This window comes from Cebus imitator, unplaced genomic scaffold (assembly GCF_001604975.1).
Source record: "Cebus imitator isolate Cc_AM_T3 unplaced genomic scaffold, Cebus_imitator-1.0 Scaffold43, whole genome shotgun sequence".
NCBI classification, from domain to species: domain Eukaryota; kingdom Metazoa; phylum Chordata; class Mammalia; order Primates; family Cebidae; genus Cebus; species Cebus imitator.
Window position 1 is genome coordinate 7,209,577 of NW_016107358.1, and position 13,865 is coordinate 7,223,441.

Genomic DNA, 13,865 nt, shown 5'->3' on the forward strand with positions numbered 1-13,865 from the left:
GCTAAGATCTAGGTTTCTCTTAAACTCTTGCTGTCCTCCCTCCCCCACCTTTTTTCTTCTCGCTCTGTCACCCAGGCTAGAGTGCAGTGGCACCATCTCAGCTCACTGCAACGTCCACCTCCTGGGTTCCAGCAATTCTCCGCCCTCAGCTTCTCAAGTAGCTGGGATCACAGGCACACGCCACCACACCTGGCTAATTTTTGTATTTATAATAGAAACAGGGTTCTACCATGTTGGCCAGGCTGGTCTTGAACTCTTAACCTCACCTCAGCCTCCCAAAGTGCTGGGATTATTGGTGTGAGCCACTGTACCTGTCCCAGAGGAGATTTCTTGAGTTCTCTTCTAGTGACTAATAATTTATGTTTCTTTTTAATGCACTTAAAAATAATTTGTGTAAGACAGACTTTCTGATTTCTTGTAACAATGATTCTTTTAGCATATATTCTTTAAAATTGGTTTAAAAATATCTTCAGTTAAATGGTATTTGAGGAGAAATAGAAATAGGAAAAATTACTTGGATTGTGTTTGATTTTATGTAAAGATACTAGACACTTTAAAAATTGTTTTTTTCTTTTTTATTTTTGAGACGGAATCTCACTCTGCCACCCAGGCTAGAGTGCAGTGGTGCCATCTCAGCTCACTGCATCCTTTGCCTTCCAGGTTCTAGCGATTCTCCTGCCTCAGCCTCCCGAGTAGCTAGGACTACAGTCATGCGCTGCCACGGCTGGCTAGTTTTTGTGTTTTTAGTAGAGACAGGGTTTCGCCATGCTGGTCTCAAACTCCTTACCTCAGGTAATCCACCCACCTCAGTCACCCAGAGTGCTGGGATTACAGGCGTGATCCACCATGCCCAGCCCACTTTTAAAATTTAAGAAATGAGAATATCTGTGTTTAATTTTAATAAGAGAAGCCCTAGATGTTTCTAATGTGTCATGTTTTTTTGGATATTATAACACAGTGTTATCCTTGTGACTTACCAGCTGATTGTGATGGTAACCAAGTGTCAAGAGATAAAGTTATGAAATAATTGTCTGGAAAGTGTCATGTGACTTTCTAATTTTCTTTTCTCAGATTCATAGTGACCACTTAATAGCTAGTGAGAAACAGCACATGCTCCAGTGGGATGACTTCATGAAGGAGCAGCCCAACAAAAGGGCCGAAGTGGATGAAGAGCACAGAAAAGCCATGGAGAGGCTTAAAGAACAATACGCTGAAATGGAGAAGGACCTAGCAAAATTTTCAACCTTCTAAGAACTTGAACCACAACAATCACAAAGGAATGAGAAGACGTTCACCTCTCTCCTGAAAAACATCCCCATGAAACCATTTAGCCTCTGCTTCAAGCTTAGCAATATATGCAATGGCACTCTTAACACCAGAAGAAAGAAGCTTCTACTGTCATTCTGATTGGATGTTTAAAGAAGAGTGCCACATCTTTCCAGCTTTAAGTGCCTATATATGATTATTTGGAAGAGGAGTAGGAAGGAAAATGGAATAAATATACTCTTGGTTAGTCAGAATTGATCATCTTTTCCATTGATTAGCTCAGAGAACTGTAGGTAGACTTCCTAGAAAGATCATGTAATCCATTTTTATACAGGGTTAACAATAGTTTATTATTGTGGCTTAATGGGCAGGTATAGAAGCTGCCCGTCATAGCCTCCTTGGCTGTTGGAAGAATGTATAAAGTGTTAGTGCATGAGTAATGTAGACAAAAAAACAAACAAACAAAAAACCCCAGCTGTCCTTGGAGCAGAGATCACATTTCAGAGAGGTGAGAATGAAAACATTATCTCTACTGCGGCAAAGGTGTCTGTGTTGTTGTTTGAACTGCCTCTTGGGAAGGGTTGCAGGTTTTACAGTGCAGCATAATGCCATGTGCTTCCACGGATGAGAAGACACACATGTTAAGTTTCGTGGCCTTCCAGCACAAAACTATTTTCAACTTTTAAAGCATGTTAGAAGGAGAAGCTTACCAAAAATATATGGACGTTTAGTTTTTCCAAGAACTATAATCTTGCCCATAGTATTTACCTCATTTTTGTGTCTCTTTTGCTATGGGTAAGCTTTTAATATCTATACATGTTTCGACTGTTTAATGAGTAATCAGCAGAATCTGCCAGGGAGTCCTTCTGGAACCATATAAAGTTCCTGGCTTTGAAGGAACCAGAAGTGTTTGCCCACATGGCAAATGATCCATGTTAAATGTAAACGCTTTTTAGTGTTAAATGTCTGTTCTCATAAGCAGGTATATTATGAAGAAACGTGTACCAATTCTGTCATCACTGTGATCTTTAAAAATCTGCATTTAACAATCTAATTGAAGCCAGGTGCAGTGGCTCACGCCTGTAATCCCAGCATTTTGGGAGGCCGAGGCAGGCGGATCATTTGAGGTCAGGAGTTCACGACCAGCCTGGCCAACATGGTGAATCCCTGTCTCTACTAAAAATACAAAAATTAGCTGGGCATGGTGATGCACGCCTGGGATCCCAGCTACTCAGGAGGCTCAGGCATGAGAATCATTTGAACCCGAGAGGCGGAGATTGCAATGAGCTGAGATCGCGCCACTGCATTCCAGCCTGGGCAACAGAGCGAGACTCCATTTAAAAAAAAATCTACTTGAAGAACTAAGTTGATTTTTTTGTTTGTTTGTTTGCCATAAACCAAGCAAAAGTAAAATGCAATAATTTCAAGAGATTTATGGTAAACGAATTTGAGGTATGGATAAATCTTTCACATATTTTTTATTGCCCTTTAGTAAAGAAAGGCAAAAGAAAGAAAATATCCAGCTCTCTTGTGTTATCTCAGTGTGGTGACTGCATAAAATTGACAATGCTTGCCTGTGTTGAATTTATGGCTTAATGTCAAAGCTTCATTCTTGGCTGCATGTTGAAAATGTGATTAAAGTTAATAGAGGAGATGAAATAAGTATTTGAGATTTTTTTCAATAACACTGAACTTCTGCCAACTTTCTCTGTCTGCTACTGTAGGCTTGACAGGTTCATCAATCATTTGCTGGTACCTGGACTAGAAGGCACACTTGCTGACACCAAGGCATGTTGGAATTTTCTTAATTCTCTTTCAGTGGATGAAAAAAAGAAATACTTCCAAAAATATCCCACACGTGAAAAGGGAGGGGAGCCTTAAATGAAAATTTCCTTTGTACTGTAGACACTTTTTGGAATGTGATTAATCACCAACACATTGAACGAATACTGTAACCAAGAAATTATGATTGTGTGTGTGTGAGTGGGAATATATTCTTAACTGTGGCTACTCAACTTGTATAGCAAAGATTTCTGATAGTTTGTGTTCATCTCGTGAATAATAAATACTTCACCTTATAAGTTTGTGTATATTTTCCATAAATATCTAAGGGACTTCCTAAACCAAAATGAATTGATGGGATTTTTGAGCTTTAGACATTAAGATACCCAATTGTTTCCTTGTAACATTTTTAACTATTCTATAGCTTCTGTAAGAGTTGGTTTATTTACCTTTCTTTTGATATTTGTAGTGCTGAACACTTTTGCTTCTAATTCCCAGTTGTCAAATCACTTTTGATACGTATTTTATTTATATGTAAAAAATAATTTTAATGATTACTTAATTTAACCTTCCTTCCTTTCTTCTTTTTTTTCTTTTCTTCCTTCCTTCTTCCCCTCCCTCCCTCCCTCCCTCCCTCCCTCTTTCCCTCCCTCTCTCTCTCTCTCTCTCTTCCTCCCTCCCTTCCTTGTCTTGCTCCGTCACCCAGGCTGCAGTGATCACCTTAGCCTCCCAAAGTGCTAGGATTACAGGCGTGAGCCACTGTGCCTGACCAGTTTGTAACATTTCTGCTGTGTTTATGTTGTTGAGTAGAGAGACTATGGGTTCTCTGTAGCTCATAAGATTATTGTAATGATCAAATGAAATAATGCTTTGTAATTTTAAAACACCATAGAAAGATTTGGTTTTAAGTTCTAAGATTTTTTTTTTTTTTTTTTTTTTTTTTTTTTTTTTTTTTTTTTTTTTTTTTTTAAGACAATCTTGCTCTGTTGCCAAGGCTGGAGTGCAGTGGTGTGATCTCAGCTCACTACAACCTCTGCCTCCCAGGTTCAAAGAATTCTTCTGCCCCAGCCTCCGAATAGCTGGGATTACAGGCGCATACCACCATGCCCTGGTGATTTTTGTATTTTTAGTAGAGATGGGGTTTCACCATATTGGCCAGGCTGGTCTCGAACTCCTGACCTCGTGATCCACCTGCCTTGACCTCCCCAAAGTGCTGGGATTACAGATGTGAGCCACTACGCCCGACCGTATTTTTAATTTTTATTTATTTTTGGACTAACATATATATGAGACTTTTTTTTTCCATTTCCTAGCATGTGTATTTTTAAATTCTATATTTATTGATTCTTGTTTTAATTGAATTTGAATTGTGGTTAGAAAATAGGTACATGTAAGACTGATTTGTTAGTATTTGTTGAGATTTGCTTTATGACCTAGATTATAACCTGCTTTTGCAGATGTTTCATGAGTACCTGAAAAGTATGCTTGGTTCTTAGTTGTTGGATGTCCATTAGACCAAAGTTGTCAATTGTGTAATTCTAGTTTTTTCCATTTTACTGTTCTCTATCTTCTACTTGATCTCTCAGACTCTGAGATGTGTTGACATTTTTCTGTTCCAGTGAATTTGCCAATTTCTCCCTGTAATTCTGTCAATTTTAGTTTTATATATTTTGAAGTTTTGTTATAAATAGAATTATAAATATATACATAAATATAAAATATACATTAGATTTATGTAGATGATACCAGCTAGCTAGATTTATAGAATGTATCTTTTTTTATCCTTCTGTTAAACCTTGCTGTTACGTGTTTTAGATATGCCCCTTAAAAACTGTGTAACTGATGTTTTTCTTTCCTTCTGATTATTTGTCTACTAAGGAGTTCAGTTCATTTCCATTTGTCAAGATTACTGATACATTAAGATGTATTTATATCATCTTACTTTGTGCTTTTTGTCCCACCTTTTCTGTTTCTTGCCTTCTTTCAGCTTGAGTTTGTTTTGTTTCATTTTTCCATCTACTTTTCTTCTACTATCAAAGTTAAACATTCCCAGTTTTCAAATCACTTTTGATATCTATTTAATTTATATGTAAAAATTAACTTTTAATTAAGTGCTTAGTAGGAAATTTAACTTGCATAGTTAACCTAAAGTTAACATCTTTACCCTCTTCCTATACATTAGAGATTTTTGTACAAAGTCTGATTTCTCTCTTCAACTTACAAATTGTTGTCTAGACTCTAGTTCTATCTCGGTTTAACTATAAAAATAGTTATTTTGTACAGTCAGTGTTTATGTGGATGTACCTAGAAGTTTACTGTTTTATTATCCTTGAAAGTAGCTACATATAGCATTATAGGTTGACAGCTATTTTCTTATATTGAAAACTATTCTGCTGGCTTCTTGCTTCCATTGTTGCTTCTGAAATGGCAGTTGTCAGCCTGATCAGTATTTGTAGCTAATTTGCCTTCTTTTTCAAGTCATGTTTAAGATCTTTATCTTTGTTGTTTTACAGTCAAATGTGGCCATACTACAATATGTTTAGCTGTATATTTCTTTTCATTGCCCTGTTGGGATTCATTGAGCTTCCTGAATCTGAGAATTTGGTACTTTTCATAAATTCTGAAAAATTCTCAGCTACTGTCTTTTTGAATATCGTATCTCCCTCATTCTCTCTATTCTATCCTTCAGGAAGTCAAATTAGACTTCTGTTTTACCATCTCACTGTCCTCTGCATATCTGTTAATCCCTGTTTCGTATTTTCCATCTCTCTTCTCTAGGTGTGGAATTCTGGATAATTTCTTTAAATCTATTTCATTAATTCTGTCTTCATTCTATCTCTAACCTATTTTGCTCATCTATTAAGTTGTTAATTATAGTTATTATATTTTTTTTACTTTCGGAAGAGTTGTTTGATTCTTTCTTAAACATTCCTGGTCGTTTGGGATAGTTCATTATTTCCTCTTTTTCTCTTCTTTAAACATATTAAAAGTACTTATTTTACATTCTGTATGTGGTAATTTCAATATTTTCTTTTTTGTGGGTCCAAATTTGTTGCTTGTTTTTGCTGAAACAAGTTTACAATGACTAGTTTTCTAATGTGGTCAGTAATTTTTTACGTTCACATTCCTCTGAACTTTGTTTTGGGGGATTTTTTCAAAATTTAAAGTATAGTCCTACAGAGAAGATTTTTTTTTTCCCTGCAGCACCAATTTGTTTCTTTAGACACTACAAACCACAGACCACTTCAAAATCTGTTTTCACCCTAGATTCCCTGCCTCTCCCTTTTCTACTCCTTAATGCTTTACACACTCACAAAATGTGGATTTCAGCCCTGAATACGTGACTGTTGCCTGTGATGAGGCATTCCCACAGGAGACTTTTCTTCCTTTATATCTCTTCTTGAATAATGAAGGAGGGTAAATGTAGGTGTTTTCCTAGTTTATTTCTTGAGGACAGTGCCCTTTGAGGCCTTACAAGTCCTCCTGCTCATCCAGCTCAGTCCCTGCTATAGACTGAATTTTGTCTCCCCCGAATTCATCAAGCCATAACCTCAGTGCCTATATTTGGAGATAGGGTCTTTAAGGAGGTAATTAAGGTTAAATGAGGTCATAGGGCATGGCCCTAATCTAACAGGACTGGTGTCCTCATAGGAAAAGAGACTCCAAAGCTCCCTTTCCGCACACAGAGGAAAAGTCCTGAGGACACAGCAGGAAGGCAGCCATATGCCAGGAAGAGGGACCTCAATAGGAACCACATTTTTCAGCACCGTAGCCTTAGATTTCCTGCCAACAGATCTGTAAGAAAATTAATTTTTATTTAAGCCACTAAGTCTGTGGTATTTTGTTATGGCAGGTGGAGAAGACTGAGAGAGTCCCTCACTTTGTTTCCTGTCCCTCACGCAGGTATGGCTCCTAACAAATGGGGCCTTCCTAGGCTGCAGGGATGGGGTCGCCTTTAGGGCAGTTATCCAGAGCTCAATTACCCTGTAGAATTTCACTGTCTCCTGAGCTGCCTTTAGTTGTTTGCATTAATCTGCCATAAATTCGGCCAAGAATAATAAAGTTTAAATTTTTTTTCTAGCATTGCTGGTGTTCAGTAGCTGGCCAGATTTCTCTATACAGAAATGGCATGTTAGACAAGTATATGGTGATTTTATCATACTAAAATTTCTCCAAAACAGAACATGGCCATATTCTAGTGTAAAAGATACTTTTTAACTTTTCTTTTAATATTATACTAAATCTTTGATATTAGATTATTTCCTATTATTCATGAACTAATATGATTGTCTCTGCTGCTTCTGTTGGATTGGTCTTTTACTGTTTGTGAGCTAATGAAGGCAAATAAGAGTTCAGTAGTGTTCTAAACCTATGCAACTCTTACCTGAATACTTAATTTTGGAATTTTTAATCTTTAGAATATTATTGTGGTTTGTGAAAATGTCTCAGGCTATTATTAGGGGCCTGTAGATAGAGGCGGCTTGATCTGTGCTATTAAGCTCAAAGTGCCGTGAAAATCTGGAGGAGTCACAGATGCTTCCAAGTTATAGTGAATTCTCTTCTTTGCTCTTGTAATACATAAACTTTCTATCTGAACATTTCCATGTACTGTTTGAACAGTTTTCTACTGTGCAAGTGTCTAGAGGTATTGGGTTTTCTGGTTGCTGTTGCAAATGAAAAGGTAGAGGGTTTTATTGCTTTGGAATTTAGCATAATGTCTGCCTTTCCTGAAATTGTACCCTGGAGGCCTTTTTTTTTTTTTTTTTTTACCTTTTGTGGTAGTAATTCTGTATCTCAGGACGAAAAATACCAGAAAAACATTTTAAACATTAATTTAGTCAAAATATTTGAAGTTTCCATTACAGATGACATATTTTCTAAGTAGCTTGTTTTTAGTCTTTCGGAAAGGTTTTATAATTATTTTATAATTTTCAACTCCAATAAAATGTTAATGCTCTATTGATTGGTGCAGTTCAAGGTCATACAATGAATAGAGAATGGAAATCTTAACTGCCTGCTCTTCCTCATTCTGCCTTTTTTTTTGAGATGGAGTTTTGCTCTTGTCACCCAGGCTATGGAGTGCAATGGTGACATCTCGGCTCACTGTAGCCTCCACCTCCTGAGTTTAAGCGATTCTCTTGCCTCAGCCTCCCGAGTGGCTAGAATTACAAGCGCCTGCCACCACGCCCAACTAATTTTTGTATTTTTAGTAGAGACAGGGTTTTACCATGTTGGCCAGCCTGGTTTCGAACACCTGACTTCAGGTGATCCACCCGCCTCAGCCTCCCAAAGTGCTGAGATTACAGGCGTGAGCCACCACTCCCGGTCCTCTGCTCATTTTTGAATTTTCACTGTTACAAACATTGCTTTCTTGTGATTGGGCTGGCAACAATAGTAAAACAGCATTTTCTCTGATATTTTCCTATTTATGTTCCGTAAACAAGAGAAAGCAAGCTTAGATTTTCAGATGTGCTGCACTTCAAAGAGCAGGAAGTTAGTACCTACAATAACATTTGATCCTCACAAAAGCTCAAGGTTCAAATTATCTCTGAAGAAATAGTCAAAATTAAGGTAAGTAAACACAGTACTCATATTTGTCTAACAACTCAGAGTCTATTTTTTAAGTAGCTTAATCTTATTTCATCATTATGACCAAGAAATACCTATTGTATTCTTTTAAAGAAAGAGCAAAACAGCACAGAAATGCAAGGATTATAGTGTTTTGCCTGCCTGATGTTGAGCTAGCAACGACACATCAGATGGACTAAACAATGCTTTCATGGTTTTTTGAAAATTCCATAAGTGATATGAAAATCCATAGTACAGATGGATCCAAAAATTTTTCTTCATATTTACGTAGCTTTCTAAAATGATAGTCTCGTACTAGAAACATCAATAGTCAATACGTGAAATTCTGCTCTAAAATATTCTGAATCATTAAAGGTATTTACTGTTGTTTCACCACTTGCTGTGTGGTCAGCCTTTGCCATAGGATAGAAATATAACATGAGATGATAGATATGTTAATTACCCTGATTGGCTCATTCCACAATGTATGCATGTATCAGTGCATCATATTGTACCTAATAAATATATACAGTTATTTGTCAATTTAAAAAGCCAAGCACAGTGGCTCACACCTGTAATCCCAGCATTTTGGGAGGCTGGGGCAGGAGGATCACTTGAGGCCAGGAATTCAAGACCAGCCTGGGCAACATGGTGAGACTTCATCTCTACAAAAAAATAGGAAAAAAGAAAAAAATAATAATATGACCATGTGTAAGATTAAGATAGGTAAGTGCCATTCTGGGAAGAGGCCAGTATGTGATTCAAGGACATTTAGAGCAGACAACACCAGGCTCAAGTGGTGCAGCATCTACTGATAACAAGAGAGGAGAAAGTGTGTGCACAAGATTCAGCTCTGTGCATCAGTCCCCATGGCCAGCAGATCCACTCTGCAGCCAATGTGGTCCGTACTGTATTTTTTTTAAACTTAAAATGGATGAGGATAGGTGCATTCTGTCATTCCTTGGAGCAATTGTTTTCCCCTTTTTACTTTAAAAAATAAAAGTTTGGTTGAGACCTGGCAGGCATTAAAAGTTAGCCTCCACTGCAAATATTATCACCATTTATGAGTGTGAAATTTTACCATAGTAGTATTCAATGTATGAGGTTATCTGTGTTGTGCTGAAAATTTTCTGTACATAGACCTGATTTTTGACTTTTGTGAAATTGTTTATATTGCTAACATTACAATTCAGAGAAAATATTCTGTAAATGTTGATTTAATATAATAGTTTCCCTTAAAATAGAATTTGTAGAGAATTTGAAAAAAAAAAAAAGCCACAAGTGAATTCACTTTTTAAAAAACTTCATGTCATCTCAATACTTAAGCTGCTTTATTCGGAAGGTGTCTTTTTAAAGAAAATTGTTATTAAAATGACAGATCGTTGTCACAAAAGAAAAACTCTGGTCAATTGTGTATTACACAGATTTGTTTTAAACAATTATATACAACAAATTATTTAAATGGAGAACACTAATATTAAATTTTATTAAAACTTTTGACACCAAAAAATCTGCCCTTCACTTAGAATATAAAATTTATAGCTAAACACCAGCAGGTGTCACTGTGATATCATATTTTCCCTGCTCTAAACAGTTTTATGTAGATGGGTGCATACCATCTATGGACAAAGATATGTAGGAGATAATAAATGTAAGTTATATAGCTGCATGAAAATACCAGAATATAGGAAAAGTGTATGTGTTGCTTGTTGGCTAGGAGTGCTTTTGAAAATTGTATTTTTTTCTCACTTTCTTCATGTCATAAACATACAGATTCTTTCATTATGTAAGTGATGTGGGGTTTAATTAGCAATAAAAGTAAATTGAAAAATCCCTTTATATTTGGGCTATATCAAAGAATAGAATGGTACACAAATCAGTAAGTTACAACTTGTATAACCAAAAATAGGTCAAGAAATGGAACATTCCTAATAATGTTTTTATATGGATTTTGAAAAACTTGGCCAGGTGCCATGGCTCATGCCTGTAATCCCAGCACTTTGGGAGGCCGAGGTGGGTGGATCATTTGAGGTCGGGAGTTCCAGCCCGGCCAACATGGTACATAGTGAAACTCTGTCTCTACTAAAAATACAAAAAGAGTTAGCCAGGCCTGGTGGTGCGTGCCTATAGTCCCAACTACTTGGGAGGCTGAGGCAGAGGAATCGCTTGAACCTGGGAAGTGAAAGTTGCAGTGAGCTGAGATCACACCATTACACTCCAGCCTGGGTGACAGAGCAAGACTCCATCTCCAAAAAAAAAAAAAAAGAGAAAGAAAAAGAACTCTTGGTTTACAGGCATAAAAATATAGCAATTGGTGGAAAACAGAAATCTAAGAGCTAGTTGTATTTTTTTCCCACCTAGCATGGAAGCCAGAGTAGAATTTAATAAACATATGAGCATTGTTCTGTGTCAGAATTATATTCCAAAAGGCAGATAGTCAGAAATAGCACTCTTAAAGGAATTTACAATTGAATTGTGCACGTGTAATAATAAAGTAGAAAACCAAGACTGTAACATCACATAATACCACATAAAAGACATTGATATGCTAAGCAGGCAGCATATGACTAAAATAAGTGAGTCCCAGGTAGGAACTATCTTTGTGAATTGTGATCAGGGAATCATTCGTAATAAAGATAAAACTTGAATGCAGTAGGATTTGCATTATGAAAAGGATGGCAGAATCTTTCCAGCTCAGTTTAGTTCAGTAAGCACCTGTGTTCCAGGTACTAGGGCTAAGAAGCTGACTAAAGCTTGATTTCTGCCCTTGCTTATCAAAAATACAGGTGGACATACTTTTGGGAAATTCAGACAATAATCCATAGACTTCTTGGACGTTGAAGCAGCAGTGGATAAGACTGGAAATGGAAGCCAGGCGTGGTGGCCCACGCCTGTAATCGCAGCACTTTCGGAGGCTGAGGCGGGCAGATCACAAGGTCAGAGGTTCGAGAGCAGCCTGACCAACTTGGTGAAACCCTGTCTCTACTAAAAATACAAAAATGAGCTGGGTGTGGTGCTGTGGGCCTGTAATTCCAGCTACTCGGGAGGCTGAGGCGGGAGAATCGCTTAACCTGGGAGGCAGAGGTTGCAGTGAGCCAAGGGCACGCCATTGCACTCCAGCCTGGGTGACAGAGCGAGACTCTGTCTCAAAAAAAAAAAGACTGGAAATGGGAAAGTGCATGGGGTTGAGAGAAGACTTGCATTTTGGTCATGCCTCCGTCACTAAATTTGTAAAGAGATTTTAAACACATCACTTCGGTGGTTTTCACATCATTTCCAATGCTAATAATGTGTGCTTATCCTGTAGGTAATGGGACTCTTAGTGTAAGTGGCATGATGAAAGTGTTACAGGAAGGTTACTCTGTGGACTCAGATGTATGACTGATAGATGGAGGAAATTATTAGCCTGCATAGAGTTTTTTTTTAGAGTGTAGCTGAAAATAGCAATTCCCAGTCTAGACAGGGCAGGGATAGAGATGAAGATCTTGGTTTGGAATTTAAGATTATGGGAATGTTTAGCATCCATATATAGATAGCATCTATGGACTGTTAACTTGTGACAATTACTGGCATGGCTTCAGATTTAGATCATCTCTTTCTCTTTTATGTAGAATCATAATTCTTAGCCCAAAGTGACTGAATTTTTGCTTTTGAGAACACCATCACTATAAGTAGGAAATTAAGAAAGTTATTAAGCTGTCTTTGGCTTTTAGGTAAGTACTTCGTTTTTTTATAATCAGTGCAAACATACCTCAGGTTTTATTAAGCAGCTACCTCTGTTTAAGCATTTCCCATTTTGTTTCCCAGAAGACTAAATTATTCAAGGGCAAAGAATGTGTTTTATGCCCTTTTATATCTCATGCACAGGACATGGGCAGGGAAGTTCCTGGGGGCTAAGCTGTGAGGATGCAAGGGCATCGTGGGGGCTTGTGAGGAAGGATGAAAGGGGCGAGGGATAAAAGACTACACACTGGGTACAGTGTACACTGCTCAGGTGATGGGTGCACCAGAATCTCAGAAATCACCACTACAGAGTTTCTCCATACAGCCAATTCCCCAAAAACTATTGAAATAAGAGGGAAAAAGGGCAGTTCTTGCTATATTAGAAAGCTGACCATGAGTTTGGTTAAGGAAGATCTGAGTTATCCTCGCCATTTACATTGCATTTGTGTTTTACAGTAATTGAATATGAGGACATTACATAAAGACTAGATGAATGTGTTTCACTTTTTAATCAGAACTGTCAGGCTTCTCAATAGTCTATCATCCTCTGGTTTATGATATTTGCCATTTCTCTCTGGAAAGGCTTTTAAGCTTTTAAAGTAAGCTATATACTGCAAAAGTAGAAATTTGAAATTTTACCTTTTTGGAAAAAAGTTACCCCAATTCACAGTATTTCCCCTAAAATCTCATTTAGGTCATTTGTTTGGAACTTGGAATGCATCTCCCAATAGAAACAATGAAGTACATGGTGATTAGGCTTTTAGCTGGCCCACAAAGACAATGTCATGCCTCAGAATACCATAGGACCATTAGTGAAATCACAAGCTAATAAGCAGCTACTGTATTTGATGATTTTTAATAAAAGAAATATATTCAGAGTCTTAACTTGTGGGACCTGGGATGTACCCATTTGGCTGCAGCTCTGACAGTCATACTGCCAGGTGGGAAAGCAAAGCAGAATCTTAGTTCCTGGTTCCTGAAGGAGGCGTCTGCTGTTCAGGACCATTTCCTCTGCGGCTGCAGCCCCAGCCTCCCTCTGCTTCCCTTTCTGTTTATTTACTGCCTCAAAATGGTTTGTTCTTCATCGCACTTTCAGAAAAGTCTCACAGTTTCCCTTTTATCTGGTGCTGAAGAGAGTGTGAGGTTTTACTATGATTTTTGACAATGAGGAGAAGCAGATGAGAAGCACCCCTTTCCACCACCACTAGACACACACACAGCTTTAAGAGTGCTTCTGTGAGACAGATGGTTCTCTGAAAGTATCACTGGATAAAAGCATCTCCACGTGCAGATTAAACGAGCTCCTGTAACATTTTGTTCTTGGTTTCCCTAGTGTGGGATGTTCTGTGGGGTAAGTCAGCTCTGAGGTTGCTGTCTACGGGATTACACTAGGGCTGGACAAATGACTAGTCAAAGTGCAGAGCCGTCCCCAAGGATTTATTTTAATCTCTTCCCTTCCTTCTTGCCCCAATCGGTTCCTGGCTATCACAGACCTAGGTTTCTATGAAGTGGATTTGCCTTCCACT

At 37.8% G+C, this 13,865-nt stretch overlaps 1 protein-coding gene across 6 annotated transcripts in view; it reads left to right on the top strand.

The window, feature by feature from the left end:
• Window positions 1-3,347, top strand: part of BLOC1S5 (biogenesis of lysosomal organelles complex 1 subunit 5) — a 59,767-nt gene extending 56,420 nt beyond the window's left edge. The window contains exons 5-6 of one of the 6 annotated variants that reach the window (XR_001824628.2): window positions 1,076-1,774; window positions 2,991-3,121. Coding sequence is in view for 4 of the 6 variants with exons in the window: in XM_017526732.2 (XP_017382221.1) it covers window positions 1,072-1,251 (180 nt within the window). In the remaining 2 variants the exon portion in view is untranslated. Of the gene's footprint in view, window positions 1-1,071 lie in introns of all 6 variants that reach the window. The other 5 variants (XM_017526735.2, XM_017526733.2, XM_037737861.1 and 2 more) reach the window with 5 other exon arrangements.
• Window positions 3,348-13,865: the final 10,518 nt, after the last annotated feature.